The following is a 24768-nucleotide window of genomic DNA, read 5'->3' as shown; positions in this document are numbered from 1 at the left end:
TTTATGTAAGCTTATGCACTTATGCATAATTTGGTGAGAATTTATCATCTTTATCCATTTTTTTTTAGATTTCAATTTCAATTTTAAAGAAACTATTCAAATATTCGCTTCAAACTTCATACACTAATACAAATTTTCATGTTGCATTACTAATATACACTGGATGGGGAAATTTTCAGGCCTAAGAAGCAGAAAAATACCCTAAAATGGATTACGGAGTATCAAATAGGCATGAATGACACCATCTAAAAAAGTAGCAAGAAACATTATTTGTCTGTTTTTGAGCAGATTTTAAGGTGATTCAACAAGATACTCGTAACCTAATTTTAGTAACAGGATTTATGTTAAATGTTAATTGCAATAGCTGGTGGTTTAAAGCAACATGGGAATATAATAAGACTACAGAGTTGTCACCTGAAGAATTTTGTTCTAAATAGCAAAAATCAAATTTAAAAAAAAATCAGACTCCAAAATTTGACTCCAAACTCCACTCCAAAACTCCACTCCATGCCTTCAGTCCATGAATTACACGGTGCCTCGACATCAGTGGAATAATCATGATTTTCTCATTGCCAGGAAATTAAATTTACCAGGAAATTAAAATTAATACCTACATTTTTTTATGTAAGATGCAGTGTTGTCTGTCTTTAGACGTTATCGAGTATCCAGGAAAACAAAGTGATGCCGAATCCTACTTTTACCCTGTCCTGTCTCATGTCCCGCTAGAGGTCGCATTGTTACAACTTCCGTTCTTTGGCTGGATTGTGTATTGGTTTAGTATTACCATCGACATGGTCATGATTAAACTCCGGGACTATATTAACAAGAGAAGATTTAGAAAGAAAAGCAAGATATGATAGCATACGCAAATGTTCTGCTTTTGTTTGTACTTTGGACACATGTACACCGTGGTAAATACGACACTGCATAGACTTGTACTAGTCTGCTATATAGTTGTGCTACAGAGATGATCGAAACCCTGCACGCAAATTATTAGGAATAATATAAACCCAAATTGGCTATTATATCCCATTTTTGCAGTTAGTCTTCTGATCACAATCTGTCTATAACTGCTCTAACTAGGTCACTTTAAAAATAGTTTATATGCAACATTTGTCTGCTTTTATTTTGTTTACACTTGCCTAAACAAGAGTAAATCTATTAAATTTAAAAGACAAAAACGAAATTTATCGAATGTTACCCTTGGCATGTTTTTTGACAATGCAATACAGTAAATTTGATTATAAAGAACTCGCTTTCGACTTCTAAGGAAATCATGGTTATAAGGAATCTTCTTTGTCTCCCATGGAAGACTTTACACTGTTAGCAGATTTAGCACAATCTCTTGATCCCTTGATTTAGCTATATAGCTTGAATTAGCTATATAGCTTTATTAAGCTATTCAGAATGGCTTGATTTAGCTATTTTTAGAATACTTTTTTTAAATGTGTTATTTTTTTCAGCATGTACAAAAAGGTCGCACCTTGAGGCAGTGATAGTATTCAATTTGGAACTCTTCTGAAAATGATTAATGCATGTAAAATCACTCATCAAATTGTGTCTCTTTGAGAGATTTTGTACTCAAAGTTCTAAAAGTTTTGGGGTCATATAAAGCAAGTTGATTTGTGACCTCACAGTTATTTCTTGTTTGAAATTATAAAGGAGGTCAATTCTGGTCAACAAGATAATTGATTAGTAATACATGTACATTGTAATTCACCACATTATGTGAAGAAATATACTTATCACTTAACACACACAAGGTGGTGTACAGTTATCCAAACAATGGAAATGCATCTTTTGCTTAAAAGTGTTCAAAAGCTGCAATGTTAGAACTATCTTTGATCTAGGTTGCTTTTTTGCTAGTCCATAGTACATATATATGAATAGTCAAATACTTGTGACTTTTTCTATTTCATACAAAAAAACATTTTTTGTGAAAAAATGTGTATAAATAGCCTTCTGAATAACTTGATCAGATATATAGTTAATTCAAGCTATTCAGCTTAATCAAGAGATTGTGCTGGACCTGGTTATTTATATGGATGTAAATGATCTTGATTACCGGATTATATGACACCGGTATAAGGAAGCTAAATTCAAACTCCCTGTGACTTGTTTATAACCAAGTTTTACTGTATTCTACTGGTAAGAAGACCAGAAAAACATATGTGAAGGTAAATTGAATTTCAACAGTCTGTCTAAACACCACAAATTATGAGAACAACCAGTAGAGCTGCAGTTTTATCAGAGGCATCAGTGAAAAAACAAAAACAAAAAAAAAACAAAAAAACAAACCAAAAAAAAAAACAAACAAACAAAAAAAACCAATTTAATTGAGTTATTTTATTGTTTATTCATAAAAATGTGAAATAATTTTTAGCTATTTAAAAAGAAATTGATTGTGCTCATGATCATTGAAATAAATTAACAGTGTTGACCCAGAGCTACCCAATCATCTACCCCAGCCAGAGTATTGAGGTGGAGGAGGGCCAGAACCTAGAGGTCAGGTGTAGCATTGGCAGCACAGAGGGTCCACCTAAAGCCCTGTACTGGAGGGGTGTGTGGAAGTCTGAAGAGGAGATCCATCAACAATGGACAGATAACTTCACAAGAACACTGGTCATCAGGAATATCACAGGAAAAGATGCTGGCATCTACCAATGTTTCTACAACAGCTCCACAGTACAGACAAAGAAAGGCCTATCCATCCGAGTTATCTCAAAGTGTTAGTAATTAATATAGAGTTTGTTAAAAACTATTTACACTCATGAAGATTTATAAAAATGATTTTTTTTGGACTTAATTATGAATGTTGATATTTCAACATCCATGTCATGGATAAGATGTGCCCTGTATTATTAAAGATAATTATTCTTGGAGATTTCCTAATCTTTATTTTGCAATAACCTTACATCTTGAAATGACATGATAATGCTCTTCATGGTGCCGTTTTTCAGTGGCCACAGGTGCTCGGTGTCATAGTAAAGAGTTTCTGTGTGAGACCAGTAAAAACTGTATATCTATGGAAAAACGCTGCAACAAACAGGAAGACTGTATAGATGGATCAGATGAAAGGAACTGTCAGTATGGTAGGTTTAAATTTGAAATGCAGTTATTTGAAAAATGTGAGTTTAGCTAATTCAAATGCTGAAAATACAGTTGAACTTCATTACCTCTAACATCAAAATCTGAAATACCAGGGATATGTCAAAGTAAGTTGGCATTCCCAATCACTTTTTCTTTGTTTTTTACCCTCTTTATCTCAGATATTATGATGTATAATCTTGGTCCCATTGACGTTGAAATAATGAGGTTTGTAGTTACCATTGCCTTGAATACCAAGGAATGAGATAACATGTTTAATTATTTGTAAAGAATAAATTCAATAATACATGTATTGGGAAACAGGCAAAGTCTATATCTACCCACTTCTTTTCTATGTACAAGTATATCCAATTTATATAGAAAAACTTGAGACTTTATATAAGTCTATTCTTTTCTTCTTCTTTTTTTAGCTAAATGCCTGGACATGTTTATTTGTCAGAACCAGCAATGTATTAATAAGACATTGGTCTGTGACAGTCTACATATCAATCACTGTGGGGATTGGTCAGATGAATATTGTCTCATCACAGATTATCAGTTCCCCAAAACAGGTAACTAATCACATGACAGATTATCAGTTACCCCAAACAAGTAACTTATCACACAGGTAACTAATCACACAAGTAACTAATCAAACAGGTAACTAATCATGTAATAAATTATCAATTCCCCAAAATAGGTAACTAATCACATGACAGATAATCAGTTCCCCAAAACAGATAACTAATCACATGACAGATTTTTGATTCCCCAAAACAGGTAACTAATCACATGACAGATTATCAGTTCCCCAAAACAGGTAACTAATCACATGACAGATTATCAGTTCCCCAAAACAGGTAACTGATCACATGATAGATTATCAGTTCCCCAAAACAGGTAACTAATCACATGACAGATTTTCGGTTCCACAAAACAGGTAACTAATCACATGACAGATTATCAATTCTCCAAAACAGGTTACTAATCACATGACAGATTATCAGTTCCCCAAAACAGGTAACTAATCACAAGACAGATTATCAATTCTCCAAAACAGGTTACTAATCACATGACAGATTATCAATTCTCCAAAACAGGTTACTAATCACATGACAGATTATCAATTCTCCAAAACAGGTTACTAATCACAAGACAGATTATCAATTCTCCAAAACAGGTTACTAATCACATGACAGATAATCAGTTCCCCAAAACAAGTGACTGCTCTCATCACAGATTATCAAAAGAGGGTTTTCACCATGATTGGGTTTTCAAGTTGAGGGTATTTTAGTACCAAAAAGTGTATACAAGCCTTTGATATAAATAAGTATAAAGAAATATAAATTGTTGTGTAAACTGAATAGGTAAAATCAGTTTATCTGTGCAAAAAATGCTGAAATAAGTGTGTTTACAATATGCTAAAATAAAGAAATATTCTTTGAAATAAAAGAGCTTTTAATAAAAATTTGGTGATTTTACAGATTCTTTCAAGTTTATATAGGATATGAATAAATGAATACTAAGTACATGTATAATAAATTGATGCATTTTATTGCAGAAGTGATTAATGCCACCACAAACCAGCCCAGTGATGAAACCCAGATGTCATGGCTCAAGACGACTGTGTACGCAGTGATTGGTTGTACTGTCGGCACCGTTTTGTTGATTTCAGTAATCGTTATCATTGTCTTTAGATTCAGGATGAAGAGTTCACTCCGAAGCACAGAGAGGGCACTCCGACGATATCATATGACGGTGAATAGTCGATCACAGCAGGACAATAATCAGAATTCAATAGAAATGGACCCTTTCTTATCTTCATCAGCCACATATGGAAACATCATTGTAAATGTGAATAATGGGGTACAATATATTCCTAGGAGTGACTTCTCGCCTATTGGAGTGCCGCCATCTTATTCTGATGTTGAGAGGGAGATGAATATTAATAGAGGATCTCCCCCTCCCACATACAGTACAATTGATAGAAACCCTCCCAGGGAAGTCATAAATTTCAATAATTACATTATCCATGACTCTTCCATAGCCAGTGCATGTGCCACTTGCTTGCCATCTTTGTCTCGTGATTCTTCCATTTTATCAGAATCAGAACTTTGTGTACAACAAGCTAGACCTGTGAATAATTTGTGTAGTGATCAGCAGACAAGAGTTACATCTAACACCTGCAGTGTGTCAGTACAGACAACTAATGATGACCCTGAGGCTGGTGATGGACAGAGGACAGCCCTGTCCTGTCGATGCCAGTCTCTCTCTGTACAGAATGGAGAAATTGTGTTAAGAGATTCAAATGCTTCCATGGAAAATCAAGAATCCAGTCAGTCACAAACTCCTCACACGGACTGTTCATCTTGTGTTAGGGTATGTCAGTTGGGTGTCCAGGATGGTGCTATTGTATTGACCAGTCAAAATCTAAACAGTGACCCAATAAATGGAACATTTGAGGAAGGCCAGTCCAATGAAAATCTGAGGCAGGAGGATAACAGGAATGATATGGTCCTGGTTCCTCCAGAGTCTGCTCCTGCCCTGATACAAGTGGAAGGAGGAGAGATAGTACTGAGAGAGAGCAACCCACCAACAGTAGACCCAACATCACAGCAAACAGAAGGGGCAACCCACCAACAATAAACCCAACATCATCACAGCAAACAGAAGGAGCAATGCACCAACAATAAACTCAACATCATCTCAGAAAACAGAAGGAGCAACCCACCAACAGTAAATCCAACATCATCACAGCAAACAGAAGGAGCAACCCACCAACAATAAACCCAACATCATCACAGCAAACAGAAGGAGCAACCCAGCAACAGTAAACCCAACATCATCAAAACAAACAGAAGGAGCAATCCAGCAACAGTAAACCCAACATCTCAACCAACAGAAAGAGCAACCCACCAACAATAAACCCAGCACCATCACAACAAACAGAAAGAGCAACCAACCAACAATAAACCCATCATCACAACAAAGAGAGGGAGCAACCCACCAACAATAAACCCAACATCATCACAACAAACAGAAGGAGCAACCCACCAACAATAAACCCAACATCATCACAACAAACAGAAGGAGCAACCACCAACAATAAACCCATCATCACAATAAACAGAAGGAGCAACCTAGCAACAAAAATTGCAACATAATCACAACAAACAGAGGAAGCAACCTTCCACATATAACTGCCAAACAATGAAGCACCCCACCAGCAAAATTTGCAACATTATCACAACACACAGAGGGAGCAACCCACCACCATAACTGCAAAAAAGAGAAGCAATCAACCTACAATAACTGCAACATCATTGCAACAAACAGAGAGAGCAACTTTTGACAATAACTATAACATCATCAAAACAAAGAAAGGAGAGAGGGGACAACCCAGATACAAAAATTACAAAATCATCACAATAAAGAGAAGAAACAACCCACAGACAAATAACAGCAACATCTCAGAGCAGAGGGAGTAACGCACTGACAATAACAGCAACATCTCACAACAGAGGGAGTAACCCACTGACAATAACAGCAACACCTCACAACAGAGGGAGTAACCCACTGACAATAACTCAATGACAATAACTGCAACATCTCACAACGTAGGGAATAACCCACTGACAATAACTGCAACATCTCATATCGTAGGGAGTATCCCACTGTCACAATAACTGCAACATCTCACAGCAGAGGGAGTAACCCATAAACACTAACTGCAACATCTCACAGCCAACAGATGGAAGCAAGTATTCCAACTCTGCATTTTAATGTTCAGTGGTCTATTAATAGATAATTAATGTGTCTCCTTAAAATACTTCATGTCTGAAATGTTAAATGAGGTAAAAAATGTATTAAATTTAAAGTGGGCTAAAAGTGAAAATAAGAATTTTAATTGAAAAGAAGTAAAATATTTTGAAATATTGAAATGGTTATTCTATCACTAGTTAAAAAAAGAAGAAAATGCCATATACTTTTCACTACATGTAAGTTAATAAAATCTTTATTTAGTGATATAGAAATTGCTTTAAACTGCAGATTCGGCTTTAATAAAAAGGCTGTACCAACATCAGTTGTCTCAGTTATGGTGACCTTTGGTACTGTGGTAACAATGACTTTTATGGTATTATTAATGTAATTGTTAGGAGATGCACATGTGCAGTTTAATTCACACACAATTTGCATTTTTACATAATTTGCTGAAATACACAAAGTACATGTACATACTGTGATGTTCACTTTAGAAACAGAAATATCAATGTTTATGTACATACTGAAATGTACAATATACTTCATGTGCATACTGAAATATAGCCTACATGTACATTGCAAATTAACAATTGTAATGTTTTGGTCATTGCTGTCAAAGAATGTAGGATTGAAAAGAGGTAAATGTGTGCCAGGTATATATTGTTGTTTGTATATGATATAATACAATTGTTGTTTTTTTTTTCCTATTTCCAGCAGTTGTTAAGTCTAGCCAGTATTTTTTAGTGCCAAAATGTATTGTTGTGCATGTGACATATTTCAGGAAATCATATAAAATTTTCAACAATGGCATGCATAAATTTACCGAAAATAATGTTGACAAGCAATTATTAGTGAACATTTCTTTTTATTGTGTATAGTGTTTTATTAATACTTCTTTATTTTTAACAGCTGACCTCTTTCTTTTTATTTGTGAAAGGATTTGAATTTTATTAAAAAAAAAAACTTGGGCAAATTTAGCCAAGAGTTGACAAAGCAAGTGTGCATTATTAAATCATGCACTGGATTCAGTAAAATAATTTCTTCTATTTATTTCATAAATGCCTTGTAAACTATTGCTTTGACATCACATTTGAATTACAAATTCAAATGTTTACATCAATGCAATTGATAGAGCAGTCAGATGCAAAGTGTAGCAGTATTTCTTGATGTATGTGTAATTATGTGGCATTATGAGTGTTCTTTACAGATGTTGAACATCTGCTCTTCATTTTAACTACCAGTAAGCATTATATGAACCAACCTTAATTATCCTGAATTGCAAAGGGAATATTAAGTGTAAATTCTTACCTGTGTACAATTAGATTTAATAAATCAAATTTAATTTTAAAGATATAAAGCTTTAAACATATACAGTTTTTTTAAATCTAAAAAATCTTTATAAATTCATTCTGATTTGATTATGAACTTATTTTAGTACTAACTTTTATTCTTGATTTTGATCTGATTTTTAAATGGCATTGATGTCTACCTCAATGTATTCCAAAATATGTTAGTGATTTAATAGCATTGTTTCATGCTTTGTTAAAAAAAATCTAGTTTTAATTATTGAAACATCAATGGATTTTTTTTATTGCTGGTCACATGATCAATTTTAATGAAGATCTGTTTGTTTTACATGATTTTGATTTGTTTACAAGTATTTTTGTTGTGAATCTCTTGCTGTGATGCCATTGATGAATTGTGTGAATGGTGATGCCAATATCATTGTACATAATACATCATAACAACATCATGTCATAGATTGTTTTCAAGTTCAGTATACTACATGTATACCTGGTATATTACAGGGTACTACATGTATACCCAGAATATTTCAGGGTACTACATGTATACCCAGTATATTACAGGGTACTACATGTATACCTGGTATATTACAGGGTACTACATGTATACCTGGTATATTACTGGGTACTACATGTATACACAGTATATTACAGGGTATTACATGTATACCCAGTATATTACAGGGTACTACATGTATACCCCATATATTACCGCATACTTCATGTTTATCTGGTATATTACTGGGTATTATATGTATACCCGGTATATTACCAGGTACTGCATGTGTATCTGGTATATTACGGGGCTCTACATGTATACCCGTATATTACTGAATACTACATGATACCCCATTTATTACATGTACCAGGTACTACATATATACCAGTTTATTATGGGATAATGCATGTATACCATGTATATTACCTGGCACTACATGTATACCCAGTATATTACCATGTACTAGTGTATACCCCATACATGTATATTACTAGGTACTTATGCATTTGTTTTTGAAAGTTAGACAAATGAGGGAAAGCTCTCTTAATTTTCTTCATCTGTTTTTTCATACATTGTCAGTTTTATCCATATGTTTTTTTTAATTTCAGATCATGTCTCTAATATTTGACTTTTGTTTGCATTAATACAAGATACTTGAAGATATGAAAATATGTTCAGTAAAGGTGTTGACATGAAAAAAATCTTAATTACTAGTAATAAATTTCTGAGACCATGTTTCAAAGGGTTGATTGTTATTTTTATGTATTTACTCAATGTGACCTACATATAATTAAGATTTCCCTGGAAAAAATGAGATAATAATATTGATGTTCAAACTGTAAGACTCCGAAAGTACATAGGTACAAACTCACCTTTGGAGTGTTTATTCATCTGCATTTTATGAGCAAAGAGAAGAAATTTATATTGAATGAAGTTGATTTTCTTTTTTTTCTGGCCAAATCAATAGGTATGTTGAGGATGGATCCAGCAGTTAGTGTGTGGTGAGGGGGTTCAGGCTCCATATTCAGTCTAAAAAATTAGATTTAAAAATTCTCCATCCCCCATAATTTTTCTAAATAGAAAGCAAAGAATCATAAAATAACTGATAAAAGTTTTACAGTTTGGGAGCAAAACATCAAACAAAAGTTACTACAGTCTTAATGTAAAGCTTAATATATCTATACTACTATATTAAAATAATAGACTCGAATTTTTGGCCTTTAATACCGACAAATCGGAAGAGTGCTGTCTTTTGTTTGATATATTTTAAACATCATTGGTACTTGAAGATTACCAATTTGTTTTTATTCTTTCTCAATTAAGCTTCTACTTTTATTACTTTTTCTATGTACTAATTCAAGGATATTACATTAATTTTTATCAAAACAGATCTTTTACAGATTATATACCTGTCAATTATCTGTGTATATATAAAGTATATGTATGCTTAACTCTTTTATTTTTGAGGTCATATTTTGAACAAGTTGAGACCTGCAGTGTTAAAATTGGTACCTTTAGTTTAATAACTGATTGTGTAAAAATACCAGCTTAGCACATTTCTTCATTTTCAATACTTTGCTTGATATGTATCAGCAGTGTGCTCAACTCTTTGCTGTTGTCATATTTTCAATGAACATCCATAATTTCTTTTATTAAATTTGTTTGGAAAGGTGAAATTTATGTAAGCTCCGGCATGATTCGAACTCAAGACTTGATTTATAGCTAACTGGTGGTCAAACCCATTCTGCGCTATGCCGTTACGCAACAATTTAAAAAAACAAAACAAAAACAAAACAAAAAAACAAAAACAAAACAGAATTATATTCACATTCATTGTTTATTTCAAAAATACCTTACAATATGAATGTGTCGATGTATCTATTTTGTAAATGTCCGATATGCAGATGGATGCATTCATAACAATGTCAACCCGTGCACGCACGGGTCAAAGTCTAGTTGAATTTATCAGGAAAGTCTTTATTTCCAACATAAAACATTATTTATTTCATAGATCTTCAAAAAATAACATTAAGTGTCTCTGTTAATATTATAAAATGGTGTAATTTTTAGCTCTTCTGAGCCAAAGGCTCAAAGAGCTAATGCTATGGCCATTTGTGCGGTGTGCGTAAACTTTTTAAAATATGGGCCATAACTCAAGAACCCCTTGGCCAATTATTGTCAAATTTGTCACAGGGTATCCTTGGCCCAAGGGCTCCCTTTTATACTAAAACTGGGGTTGTGACCCTTTAACAAGGGGAGATAATTAGGAAAATAGAAACAAAAGTACTGGTTGCTAAAAAATCTTCTTCTCAAGAACCACTGGGCAGATTATCACCAAACTTACACAAAAGGATGAGGATATGTTGTAGATTAAAATTTGCACGGGGATTTACCCTGGGGCAAAGGGCGTGATCTCAAGGTCACTTCAAAGTTGACCAAAAATTACATTTTATTAAAATGTTGATATTTTGCTTACTATAAGGACTAGGATCATCAAATCTTGTCAGTTGGTGCATCTAAGGACATCATATCATGTTGACTCAAAAGTAGGTCACGGTGACCTACTTTTTAGCTCTTCTGAGCCAAAGGCTCAAAGAGCTAATGCTATGGCCACTTGTGCGGTGTGCGGTGTGCGTAAACTTTTTAGAATATGGGCCATAACTCAAGAACCCCTTGGCCAATTATTCTCAAATTTGTCACAGGGTATCCTTGGCCCAAGGGCTCCCTTTTATACTAAAACTGGGGTTGTGACCCTTTAACAAGGGGAGATAATTAGGAAAATAGAAACAAAAGTACTGGTTGCTAAAAAATCTTCTTCTCAAGAACCACTGGGCAGATTATCACCAAACTTACACAAAAGGATGAGGATATGTTGTAGATTAAAATTTGCCTGGGGATTTACCCTGGGGCAAAGGGCGTGGTCTCAAGGTCACTTCAAAGTTGACCAAAAATTACATTTTATTAAAATGTTGATATTTTGCTTACTATAAGGACTAGGATCATCAAATCTTGTCAGTTGGTACATCTAAGGACCTCATATCATGTTGACTCAAAAGTAGGTCACGGTGACCTACTTTTTAAATTTTGCGGCCATTCTTTTTCAAAATGATTTAGAGGTATATTTTGAACAATTTAAGGCCTATGATCATCAAACTTTGTCAGTTGATGCATCTTGGGTCCTCAAAGTACGTCGACTAAAAAGTAGGTCACCTTGACCTACTTTTTGAATTTTATGGCTAATCATTTTTAAAACAATTAAGGTCATCAATTCGAATACGGGGAGGCTTAGAATCATTAAATCTTGTAAGATGATGCATCTTGGGGCAATAAAACATATTTATGAAAAAGTAGGTCACAGTGACCTAATTTTTGAACTTTGCAGGCATGCGATTTCAAAGCGTTTTAGAGGCATAATTTGGACATTTTAAGTCCTATGATCATAAAACTTTGTAAGTTGATGCATCTTGGGTCTTCAAAAAAGGTCAACTGAAAAGTAGGTCACCGTGACCTACTTTTCAATTTATATGACTATAATTAAATATTTCAGGTACTAATTGGCTTAGAATCATCAAACTTTGTCAGTTGATGCATCTTGGGTCTTCAGAGTAGATCGACTAAAAAGTAGGTCACCGTGACCTACTTTTGAAAATTTATGGCTTTAATTAAATATTTCGGGTACTAATTGGCTTAGAATCATCAAACTTTGTTAGTTGATGCGTCATGGGTCTTTGGAGTAGGTCGACTAAAAAGTAGGTCACTGTGACCTACTTTCGGAAAATTTATGGCTTTAATAAATTATTTCGGGTACTAATTGGCTTAAAATCATAAAACTTTGTCAGTTTATGCGTCATGGGTCCTCGGAGTACAACAATTGAAAAGTAGGTCACGGTGACCTACTTTTGAAAATTTATGGCTTAAATCAAATATTTCAGGTACTAATTGGCTTAGAATCATTAAACTTTGTCAGTTGATGCGTCTTGGGTCCTCGGAGTACAACAACTGAAAAGTAGGTCACGGTGACCTACTTTTGAAGTTTTATGGCTGTATTTAATATTTTCAGGAATTATTTGGCTTAGAATCATCAAACTTTGTCAGTCGATGTATCTTTGGTCCTCGGAGTACAGCAACTGAAAAGTAGGTCACGGTGACCTACTTTTGAAAATTTATGGCTTTAATTAAATATTACAGGTACTAATTGGCTTAGAATCATCAAACTTTGTCAGTTGATGCATCTTGGGTCCTTGGAGTAAAACAATTGAAATGTAGGTCACTTTGACTTACTTATAAAATTTTATGATTATAATTTTAAAAAATACTTTAGGTATTAATTGGCTTAGAATCATCAAACTTAGTTGATGGGTCCTCAGAGAATGACAAGTGATAAGTAGGTCACCATGAGCAACTCTCAGGTACTAATTGGCTTAGAATCATCTTGGGTTCTCAGAGTGTGAATTGGAATTTCAAGGGTTCATGTAAATATACAGGATACTTCGAGGCTTCAAATAGAAGTGATAGGTTGTACAGTTTATCAGAAGAGCGATTCAAGGCCCATGGGCCTCTTGTTAAATTTTGCGGCCATTCTTTTTCAAAATGATTTAGAGGCATATTTTGAACAATTTAAGGCCTATGATCATCAAACTTTGTCAGTTGATGCATCTTGGGTCCTCAAAGTACGTCAACTAAAAAGTAGGTCACCTTGACCTACTTTTTGAATTTAATGGCTAATCTTTTTTGTAACAATTAAGGTCATTAATTCGAATACGGGGAGGCTTTGAATCATTAAATCTTGTAAGATGATGCATCTTGGGGCCAAAAAACATAATTATTAAAAAGTAGGTCACAGTGACCTACTTTTTGAACTTTGCAGGCATTCGATTTCAAAGCATTTTAGAGGCATAATTTGGACATTTTAAGTCCTATGATCATAAAACTTTGTAAGTTGATGCATCTTGGGTCCTCAAAAATGGTCAACTAAAAAGTAGGTCACCGTGACCTACTTTTCAATTTATATGACTATAATTAAATATTTCAGGTACTAATTGGCTTAGAATCATCAAACTTTGTCAGTTGATGCATCTTGGGTCTTCGGGGAAGGTCGACTAAAAAGTAGGTCACAGTGACCTACTTTTGAAAATTTATGGCTTTAATTAAATATTTCGGGTACTAATTGGCTTAGAATCATCAAACTTTGTCAGTTGATGCATCTTGGGTCTTCAGAGTAGATCGACTAAAAAGTAGGTCACTGTGACCTACTTTTGAAAATTTATGGCTTTAATTAAATATTTCGGGTACTAATTGGCTTAGAATCATCAAGCTTTGTCAGTTGATGCGTCATGGGTCTTCGGAGTAGGTCGACTAAAAAGTAGGTCACCGTGACCTTCTTTCGGAAAATTTATGGCTTTAATAAAATATTTCGGGTACTAATTGGCTTAGAATCATAAAACTTTGTCAGTTAATGCATCTTGGGTCCTCGGAGTACAACAACTGAAAAGTAGGTCACGGTGACCTACTTTTGAAATTTTTTTATGGCTGTATTTAATATTTTCAGGAATTATTTGGCTTAGAATCGTCAAAATTTGTCAGTTGATGCATCTTTGTTCCTCGGAGTAGGTTGACTGAAAAGTAGGTCACTGTGACCTACTTTTGAAAATTTATGGCTGTAATTAAATATTTTGGGTACTTATTGGCTAGAATCATCAAACTTTGTCAGTCGATGTATCTTTGGTCCTCGGAGTACAGCAACTGAAAAGTAGGTCACGGTGACCTACTTTTGAAAATTTATGGCTTTAATAAAATATTTCGGGTACTAAATGGCTTAGAATCATAAAACTTTGTCAGTTTATGCGTCATGGGTCCTCGGAGTACAACAACTGAAAAGTAGGTCACTTTGACCTACTTTTGAAAATTTATGGCTTTAATCAAATATTTCGGGTACTTATTGGCTTAGAATCATTAAACTTTGTCAGTTGATGCATCTTGGGTCCTCGGAGTACAACAACTGAAAAGTAGGTCACGGTGACCTACTTTTGAAATTTTATGGCTGTAATTAAATATTTCGGGTACTTATTGGCTAGAATCATCAAACTTTGTCAGTCGATGTATCTTTGGTCCTCGGAGTACAGCAACTGAAAAGTAGGTCACGGTGACCTACTTTTGAAAATTTATGGCTTTAATTAAATATTACAGGTACTAATTGGCTTAGAATCATCAAACTTTGTCAGTTGATGCATCTTGGGTCCTTGGAGTAAAACAATTGAAAAGTAGGTCACTTTGACCTACTTATAAAATTTTATGATTATAATTTTAAAAAATATTTTAGGTATTAATTGGCTTAGAATCATCAAACTTAGTTGATGGGTCCTCAGAGAATGACAAGTGATAAGTAGCTCACCATGAGCAACTCTCAGGTACTAATTGGCTTAGAATCATCTTGGGTTCTCAGAGTGTGAATTGGAATTTCAAGGGTTTATGTAAATATTCAGGATACTTTGAGGCTTCAAATAGAAGTGATAGGTTGTACAGTTAATCAGAAGAGCGATTCAAGGCCCATGGGCCTCTTGTTCCTTACACTATTATAGGGAACTATACATGTACATGTATGGAATGCCAAATAAAGTCAAATATTAAAGATATATTTGATTATTTGAAAATATTATTTTTCTTATTTATTCCAAGCTCTCTGATTGGCTCAAACTTGACCACATGATCAAGTATATAACAGCATATAGACGTGTTACTATTTAAAGATTCTGAAATGCATATCGACTTGATGTTTCTCAAAATAGAAATAATTTTCTGTAAAACAACAAGTTCTGATTTTACAATAAGTAAGTAAATATTTTATTATAGTGACATGTGTATGGTTTTTCAAACAACAAATAGATATAATATAAACGTATATATATTACACCCGGCCCATTGAACCTATATGTCACTTTATATATGTACAATATTTCCATTTTCAATAAATATAGCGCGCATGACATTAATTTGATTGGTATAAATATTTTTGTCTTATGAAAAGCATAAATTTAAAAATTTGGCAGTTTGTCTTTGATGAGTTTTCATTAAAGTGTTTAAAATAGCTAATACAGTGTATGACTTGATGTTTCTGAAATAAAAATTATACTTCAACTCCTATTTATAATTGTGATGTTCTGTAATAATTGGTAAGACGTAACAGTGTCTTAAATAAGGATCTACTTTATATTAAAACATATGAGATATGTTTTTTCAAAAATCCATAAAAAACATAATAAAACAAAGGTAGACTTCTAAATTAGTAAATTCCCTAAATCACTCTACCAGTATAAAGAAAACACAATTACATTAAACAGCTTAATTTATTTTGATCTCTAGTCTCCAAGTGTAAAAAAAAAAAAAAAAAAGCAAGAGAGAAAACTTGTGGCTTGTTCCCATTATTTTCAAATTGAATTTTGTCAATCTCTGTAAAAAAATAATATAACAAATATAGCCCTTTGATGAGGTCGATCCATAGATATATCGGCTTCTCAGAAAAGCATATATACCTTGCACTTCGTGCTCAGTCGATATGCTTTTCTGAGAAGTCGATATATCTATGGATCGACCTCATCAAAGGGCTATATTTGTTATATTATTTTTTACATTAATGCGATTTTTTCCCACATCACTGATGGCGCATTAATCCATTTGATGCGTATCAATTCAGGAATTGATGATGACAATAATGTGGTGTATAATTGTTCGTAAAAATTAATTTAGACCTGGTTTAAATGATTGTTGATCTCTCTTATTCAATTGAGAAATTTTATTTTTTAAATAACGATTTCGTTTGAAGAATAAGTGCACTCATTAATTCTTTGAGGAGACCTACAATTTAATTGAAGAGATCGTTATTTGAATTCTGGGTTAATTTTGTTGAATAGAGGACATTAATAAAATAGTTGCTCTCTCTCTCTCTCTAAAAGATTTGTTACACGCATTAATAAAGTCAATGATGGCATTTAATCAATGAAAGAGAGCAATAAATCAATAATTGTGTACATTAAAATTGATGCTCGCAAAAATCAATTGAAGAGAGCAACGATTCAATATTCCGCTTATCAGTTGAATTCAGCAAATGAATTGATGATTCATGCGAGCAATTTTTCTTTTTCAGAAATAATGAACAATCTACATGTATAACTAATGATCATTGTAAAATCGAACTGGTTTGCCTATTTGATAAAGATAGGAAGGAAGAACTGGAAAGTTGAATTGTAAATGTTTCATCAGGTCATGGACCGGGGGAAATTGTAGCAAATCTTTTTACTTGTTATCTCTCTCATATCCCATACAATATAATTTGAAACCGTGAATGTGCAACAAATAAGATTCACCTGTTCTTTTTTGGTAATTTGATAATGGTAAATCATTTTGTTGACTCTGACCATTAGACAGTTCAGATTTTGTCTGACATCTTTTCTTGTCACTGATCCTCTAATACCCTTAACGTTCAGCCAGTTTAACTTTTGTTTAATCTTTTTGCGTCTTGTTTAGGTTGTCAATTCTGTCAAAGAAAACATAATTGATGTTAAAGACAAGAAAATGGATCAAATTTTCTCGAATGTAAAAAAAAAAGTTTAGTACAAAATCACGCAGAGAGAACGTTCAAAGTGGAAAACTAAAATGAAGATACCTTGTATGATTCTTGTGCCGTGTACTGTATATTTCATATACATCATCTTTTATTCCGAAAACGAGAAAACTACTGAAACAGGAAACGGTCAGTTATGTGAGTTTGTTTGATTGTTTAAGACGTTTCATTCCATGAAAATGATGGAACTTTACAAACATATTTCGGAATACCTTTACAAGGAAATTTTCAGTATGCCAAGAATTCTTTTTTGATTTTAGCCACCAGATATTCCCGCCAGAAAAGACAATATCCTCTTTACAATTACACATTGGATCTCCTTATCGTGGTGGATCCAGGCGTGGTGGATTGGTAAGGTCTTTCTCCTTTATATTTTGAAAGTCTGGACTGAGAAGGACCGATTTTTTATCTGGAATTTTTTTTTTTAGGTTTAAGTCTCAAAGCCGAGCAGGAACACCCGAAAGAATCAAAGAGGAAGCCTACAATGAAACGAAACTTCATTACTATCGTGTTTTCAACGGGGTAAGATAAACTTCACCTTAACGTACGTACATTTCAAATTACAAATATAATGTTTTTTATATACTGGTACATTTTGCAAAAGTGTACTTGGAATCTTTCACCAACTGAACCCGGGGGTTCTCTCTATAGCTAGATCTTTATGAAAAATTACATTCTGAAATAATTTGACTTATTATTTGATTTGTAACCTGCCAAATTGATAAGGAATATTAATTATTTTCGTGTGTAATGTACATGTACTATACAATGTAGCTTAAAACTTAAATATCAAATTCTTGTCAACAGCTCTGAATAATTCGTTTTCATCCAGTCTTCATTAAAAATATTAATTCAACTATAACTATAAATCGAAAAAGCTAAAAGAAAGTTATATATATATTGTGCAAAATTTATCACATACCGATATAGAGGTCCTTTCTGACATACATGTATTAATTTTGTCGAATAAAAGTTTGCAGTATATGAATTTTATTATAGAGAAAATAAAATATGCAAGGGCAAAATGACGAACAGGGTACATTATAATGTACACTACATGTATGTTTGCATTTAACAAGTAGAAATCAACTTCACACATAAAAATGTTCATGAAATAATATACTAGTTGTTCTCCACTAAAATATTTGAATCATACTGACAGTACTTAGAGAGAGAAAATGTATAATTACTTATCTTTATGACATTATTTCAGATAAAGAAAAGATTTATCACTTCTCAGGAGATAGGAATCAACTTGGATCTAGTGGATATTACTCTGGCTGAGGTAAGCAGCGTTTTATTGTAACACGACAGAACTTGTGGTTGATTATATATATCTTCTATCATCTAGGTCCATGAAGGGCCCCTTTACACTCATAGAGATCGTTGAGAGACCTTTGAGCAATTTAAAAAAGAAACGTCCAACCTAAAAAAAGGCTTCGAAATCCATTTCTATCTAAATATGATTGAAGAAGATTGCAGTGAGCCTGTTTGGCGATAAAAAAAAATTGATGATGTTTGCCAGATTTCGTGGAGAAATGCCGAGCAATTTAGGCGCTCAAGGAGTGCACACACTGAAAAATCCCTCAGAGACCGATATAGTTTCATTGCTTTTCTACAAGGAAATATTTCGAATCAGCGATTGCTTTGCAACTAATCAAGATCATTGAGAGATCTACGGAGAATGCCAAAAGATCAAGTGCAAATTTTGTAAGTCCAACAGAAACAACTGTGGAAAGGATTATAGGCGTTCAAACTATTTTGGTTCTTTGAAGGACCTCTGAAAGATCATTGGGGAATACACGAGATCGTTGGATGACCTTTTTGTGGTCTTTGCTGCGTTCTTTGAGAGAATGATTGCTTTTGCGATCGATGGGAGATTATTTTAACTTAGAAGACCATGGAGATTGTGGAAATATCTAGAAGATCCTAAGAGATCATGGCGATGGCTGGTAGAGATATTGACAGTTTTATAACGCTCAACAGTCTCTAAAAAGTCACAACCTCTGTGTAAATAGGGTTTAACCTGTTGTCTCAGAGGTTTTTTTTATACTACATGTATATGTTAGTAATTAAAACAACTATACAAAGGAACGTTTTCTTGTAGACTGTGCAACCACTACCTGTGGTTGAAAGATAATTTTTGCTGTAATAATCATGACTGTTTTGGCAATAGTGCTTAATTACAGAACAAATTCCATTTCATTATGTATATTTTCAACCGTGAGATATAGAAATGCTCCATGCAAAGTGTTTATATTTTGAAAAGATTTATTTAATTTTGTTCGTTGATATATCAAAGCTACCAGAATTTATGTTTTCATTTTACTGATTTTCTTTCTCGCATAGAATATAAGTTTTCCATCACCCGTGTCTCTCACTCCCGACCCACGGTCTTTGATCCCTGCCCCCGCTGTCTTGGACGCTTTCAGAGACTGGATAAACAACACTGAACTTCGAGACCACGACCATGCTTTGCTGTTCACAGGGTTTGAGTTTGTTTTTTTTTATAATAATTTTAATGAGAATACATTCAAATTGTTATATTCACTTGTACTGTAGTTTTTGAGCATGTCATTTTCAGATACAATTTAACTTATGGAGGATCAGCATCTTCGAAAGGCAAGTCAACTCTTATATTTCTTTTGTAAAATAGTCTTTTCATCATGTTCTTCGAACGATTTTTAAACTTCTTCCTATTGAATATACTTGCTCTTAGAAGCGACTACATGTATACTTTACAAAGTTTCTGTTAAAAATTTTCCTCTAGGGTTATCCTTCCCTGATTCCGTGTGTACAGAGCTGGCCATGTCTGTGGTGGAGGAGTTTTATGATGAACGAACAGCGATTTACGCCGCCCAGGAACTCGGGAGGAGGTGAATATATCTTTAATTTAAAAAATACAGAAAATAAAATTATACACTATACTTCTGCTATGTTAAGTTTTAATGGAATACTGTACTGAAATAAGTTCAGAGTTGGCAACTAAAATTTAATGCTTCTTTGTACAGCCTTGGTTCCAGACTCGACATGGATGGGAATTTCTGCCGATCTACTAATCTAAATATCATGTCCACCAAGTTTGTTTTCAACAGCCCGAAAATATCGAATCTTTGGAAATTTTCAAGATGTTCAAAATCTTATATCAAAGATTTTCTTCAGAAGTTAGACAGGTAATAATTAAGTATACATGTATGAAATGGAAAGATAACGAACAATAATGATGCTCAAATATCAAGTAAAGCACAAACTGTGAGCAGAGCAAACATGGATCTTTAAAAATAAAGGCGGGATCAGGTGCTATGGAGGAGTAAGCATTTCCTGACGACCAGTCGTGTGCCCTTTGTCATGTTCAGGTAAGCGGAAAAATCCGTACACAATAAGCCTGCATGAAAATAATGGCCAAACAAGTTGATGAAAGACGTTAGTCAACACACGTTAGCTAACGACAGATTGTATTTGCAAAAATGGTCATTGCATCGACCACAGAATAAGCGAAATGCTGACTGTAAACGAGAACGTTGATATCCTTGCATCATAAACTGATTGGTCAATTACCTGTCTCGATTTAAAAATTGTTTGTACATAGAATATGCTCTTGCGTATTGAATCACCTTGGAGACAAACTCCTTATGCAAGTGATGATGGTATATTGCTATACGTAAGGGGTGTTGACAATAGAAATGCTGAAGTCATCAAGTGTATCATAAAGTTAATTTGTAAGTTTACCACCAATGTCTAAATAAATATTGTTAAATTGATAAAACGTCATCGATATATCTATATGTCAAATTAAATTCCACAGCAAGAGACTTTCTTCTTCGTGTAGAAGCTATTAAATAAATTCTGCGTCATATTCCTCCTTAGGAGCAATTGACAGGTAAATCTTCATATTCTGTTCCTTGCAGTGATGAGAGCCATTGTCTGAGATCGCCGAGTGATGAAGTTATACCGACAAAAGTTCTCCCGACCCCTGACGCCGATAATCAATGTAAAACAGCTTTTGGGTCAGATTCTTTTTTATGCAGGGTGAGTACAGCAGATCGAATTCATTACAGAAATATAACAGTTATGAAAGGATGTGACTTTATGTGTTTTGATTTGACAGGCCGTGATCGGTACTGATTATCGTGTCCTCTGTGGAGGGATGCCCTGCTTCCTTCCGAAGTCCACCACTTGTTCTCGTATTCTCCCGCTGGACGGAACACTGTGTGGGAACTATTCAGTATACCTACACTTTTCTTACCTCCGTAACTTTAAAAAAGAATTTAAAAAAAGAATTCGGTTTTAATGCATATAAAAAGCCGTATTTTATATTACATATTGCCTGTAATTACTGTTGGTATTTATTTAGGTTTGCCAAGAAGGTGAATGCAAAGTATCAAGTAGTGGCAAAAACGTTCAGGGTAAATAATTACTTTTACTTTAGTTAATGAAGACGTGTGATCATGAGCAATATTTTCAGGCCCACATGTTCTCTCTCTCTCTCTCTCTAATCTATCTATCTAATTTTGACTCGATGCATACCCGTTCGATGTACAAAATATAACATATACGATTCCTCCCTTAAGACCAGTGTCCCTTTGGCGACCAGCCAGTGCTTCCTGACGGTGTGGGATGTTCTGATAGGGTGTATGGCCGGCCGTTCGATTGCTACCTGCCATCATTTAATGCTGCATGTTGTCAGACTTGTGAAGAAATTAAAACGGACATAGAAGGCAAGAAACTGCACATTAAATGGAAAACTTCTCTGTGATTGGCTTCAAAATCACATGACGTAGACCTCAACGTAGCTTTGAATATAGATCTTTGTAGAAATCTTAGTAAAAGAGATGGAAAATTATTGTCATGTACTCTTATTAAATAGTTAAAAATACGCAATTACTAGCTAGAGCTTCGAATGTCATTTCCTTAATTCTTTTGTGTATAAGCTAATTGTTCTTTTTAAGATTGTGAGTACGGTGACCGGATAGACAGATGTCAGTACCCAAAGTGCCCGACTTACAACAACTTCACCCGAGAAAACCTCTGTTGTCTGACCTGCAAAAACGGTAAATCGCCATATTCTGCTTCGACTGACGCGCCATTATCAACTACGTCATCGGATTCTGTTTTCTACGTCACATCTGATGAAAAGATGTCAACTGAAAATGGTTAGGGAATACTGCAGCCCCAAAATGAATAGCTCTTTTTCAAAATCCCCTTAATTTCTCAGTGAATAATGTATCGATCGCAAAAATTCACGAATAATGATTACAATAATTATGTGAAAGTGAACAATGATGTGTTCCGTTTATTATGACAGGCACTTCACTCATAAGCACTACAACTCCAAAACCATCTACAACAACTGAATCAACTTCACTTGCACAGCTTTCTACCAGGACTGAAACACAAACAACAGAATCAACAGCCCTGACTGATTTGACTAGCACATTGATAAGCACTGCTTTACCGACACCATCTACCGCGACTGCGTCAACGTCATTAGCGCCGCTCTCGACGAGGACTGAATCGGATACAACAGAATCAAGTTCATCAACTGATTCAGACAGTACTGAATCCAGTGTCAAAGTGAGCTCATCTACTGCTTTTGTTACCAAAGAATTCACTTCAACAACTAATTCTCAAACTGAAAGAACAGAATCAACCTACAAGACATCACTGACATCAACCCTAAGTACTCCGAGGTCACCAACAACGAATGTCGTTTCATCCACTACATCCACTAGACCTTCTGGATCGGTCACGACAGTTAGAAGCACCTCCAGAAGATCAACGATATCCACGCTTCTGCCAACTACCTCTAGGTATCAGAGCACATGACTGAATAATTTTGTATAACTCATCAACAATTTGTTGCTTTGTTATGTCTCTGCATCATTCTACGAGCTTTTGTTAAATAGAATGTGGGAAATGATATTTTAAGAATGATCGAACGCATATTAAGTTCGATAATTTAAATATCAATATAGATCTGGTAAACACGTTTACTGATTATATTGAAAATTGTGTGTGAATTTCTGTTTTCTTGTAATCTGCTTTGTTGCAGTAGTGTATTTTACATCTTCCTTTCTGGAAAATCCCTAAGTACTTTTTCTTACTGGTATCTGTTTCTTTTTTCAAAAAGAACCACTCAGTCTAGAAGCACTGTGTTTCCAACTTCTTCTGACATTACACCATCAACACAATGGCCAATATCATCACAAACGACAATAATACCAACCACTTCATCAACACAGATGACAATGGCGCCATCTTCTGGTAGTAGTGAGGAGAGTGATTCTTCCAATAGTGATAGCAGCGAGAAAAAGAGAAGTACGTGATTGCTTATACAAGTTTTTTTTTACGATCAACTGTCTGTTAATGCCCCATAACTTGGCATGCCTATTATTCAAGAATACTTTATTTCCACACGTAGTTTCGCGATACTGCCCTGCGATATAAAAAGGTGAAGATAACGAACAGTGATCGATCTCAAAAAATTTATAAACAATACAAATCTGTGAAGATGGTATAAAACACGGACCCCTGGAAATTTCAGATACGGGATCAGGTGCCTAGGAGGAGTAAGCATCCCCTGTTGACCGGTCACACCCGCCAAAATATGATCTCTTCACTGATAGAGTGGTGTGAGTCGAATTTTCCAGTCGGCGAGAAAAGTTTTGATGCTGTTTATGGAGATAAAAGAAAATAAAGAGAGGCATGCCATATACAGTTATGTACATAAATTATCGTAGAAGAGAATGGTAATAAACAGTTTGCCAGTGCATTTCATCTGAAAGCGTAATTGACTGATTCTGAGGAGGGGGGTTTACTCCATGTACATTCTGAGTTAGATATCCTGTGTTCTTAATATACTATCGGTTAGAAAACTTATTACAGCAACAAGTGGCTCATCTGTGGGTTTGTACTCCGACTAAATACATATTGCCTTTTAATTTGTTTATTCGTTTTTTTTTCAGAGAAGGAATGGAAGAAGAAATTGAAGAAAATGGAAAAAGAAAGAAAGAAAAATGAAAAGAGGATGAAAGCTTTGAGGAAGAAAAATGAAAAGAGAATGAAAGCTCTGAGGAAGAAATACGAAAAGCTAATAATGCAACTTGAAAAATATTTCATGCTTCCAAGTTTTCAACGCTTCAAGTTTTTCCAATAATTCCTAATTTATTCATTTGGATGGTTCTAATTTAGGAAAATTAAAATTTCTGTTGAATCAAGTCTTGAAAGATAATTTGAGTTAGAGATTCAAAGGGTACTATCGACGTTGGCATCATTCAATTCTTTCTGTATAAGAAAGTTTATGAGTATATATAAGAAAAAAGTGGTCAGTTTTCATCTGGCATACACTCCAACTTCAACAATCAGACTATGTCACGCTGATAAAGAAATATAAATACGTATATGTATAATTAAATTTTACATTATCGAATAATTGTAAATCTAATAATAAAAGGAGGCAAATGTGGAGTTTTTTAAATCTATGTTAGGGTCATCTTTAT

General features: G+C 34.2%; 2 protein-coding genes and 1 long non-coding RNA gene across 3 annotated transcripts; all 3 read left to right on the top strand.

Annotated features, from left to right (window-relative positions):
- Window positions 1-779: 779 nt before the first annotated feature.
- LOC133186756 (uncharacterized) lies at window positions 780-6994 on the top strand. Its single transcript, XM_061322053.1, has 5 exons — window positions 780-911; window positions 2435-2728; window positions 2961-3092; window positions 3519-3659; window positions 4649-6994. The coding sequence occupies exons 1-5, from the start codon at window positions 854-856 to the stop codon at window positions 5731-5733; spliced, it is 1710 nt and encodes a 569-aa protein (XP_061178037.1). The 5' UTR covers window positions 780-853; the 3' UTR covers window positions 5734-6994.
- A 10307-nt stretch (window positions 6995-17301) lies between these two features.
- Window positions 17302-22937, top strand: LOC133186504 (A disintegrin and metalloproteinase with thrombospondin motifs 19-like). The gene is made up of 15 exons (XM_061321738.1): window positions 17302-17398; window positions 17530-17620; window positions 17698-17791; window positions 18483-18554; window positions 19619-19758; window positions 19854-19891; window positions 20040-20145; window positions 20281-20442; window positions 21178-21298; window positions 21378-21494; window positions 21624-21675; window positions 21841-21987; window positions 22219-22422; window positions 22575-22823; window positions 22909-22937. Exons 1-15 carry the CDS (start codon window positions 17302-17304, stop codon window positions 22935-22937), a joined length of 1719 nt encoding a protein of 572 aa, XP_061177722.1.
- Window positions 22938-22995: 58 nt separating this feature from the next.
- Window positions 22996-24369, top strand: LOC133187234 (uncharacterized). Its single transcript, XR_009721155.1, has 3 exons — window positions 22996-23079; window positions 23400-23587; window positions 24235-24369. It is a non-coding gene; the product is annotated as an uncharacterized LOC133187234 (long non-coding RNA).
- Window positions 24370-24768: the final 399 nt, after the last annotated feature.

This window comes from Saccostrea echinata, unplaced genomic scaffold (genome assembly GCF_033153115.1).
Source record: "Saccostrea echinata isolate AGI-Se365-2 ecotype Australia unplaced genomic scaffold, CSIRO_AGI_Sech_v1 ptg000014l, whole genome shotgun sequence".
In the NCBI taxonomy this organism is placed as follows: domain Eukaryota; kingdom Metazoa; phylum Mollusca; class Bivalvia; order Ostreida; family Ostreidae; genus Saccostrea; species Saccostrea echinata.
This window is presented reverse-complemented; position numbering and strand designations above follow the sequence as displayed.

Excerpts from the sequence above, each read along its gene's own strand:
- LOC133186504 (XM_061321738.1), top strand. The coding sequence starts at position 17,302 with ATGAAGATACCTTGTATGATTCTTGTGCCGTGTACTGTATATTTCATA. Across the intron at positions 21,299-21,377 it reads CAGATTCTTTTTTATGCAGG|GCCGTGATCGGTACTGATTA; the intron begins GTGAGTACAGCA and ends TTGATTTGACAG. Across the intron at positions 21,988-22,218 it reads AATTAAAACGGACATAGAAG|ATTGTGAGTACGGTGACCGG; the intron begins GCAAGAAACTGC and ends GTTCTTTTTAAG.
- LOC133186756 (XM_061322053.1), top strand. The coding sequence starts at position 854 with ATGATAGCATACGCAAATGTTCTGCTTTTGTTTGTACTTTGGACACAT. Across the intron at positions 912-2,434 it reads TTGGACACATGTACACCGTG|TGTTGACCCAGAGCTACCCA; the intron begins GTAAATACGACA and ends ATAAATTAACAG. Across the intron at positions 3,660-4,648 it reads TTATCAGTTCCCCAAAACAG|AAGTGATTAATGCCACCACA; the intron begins GTAACTAATCAC and ends ATTTTATTGCAG.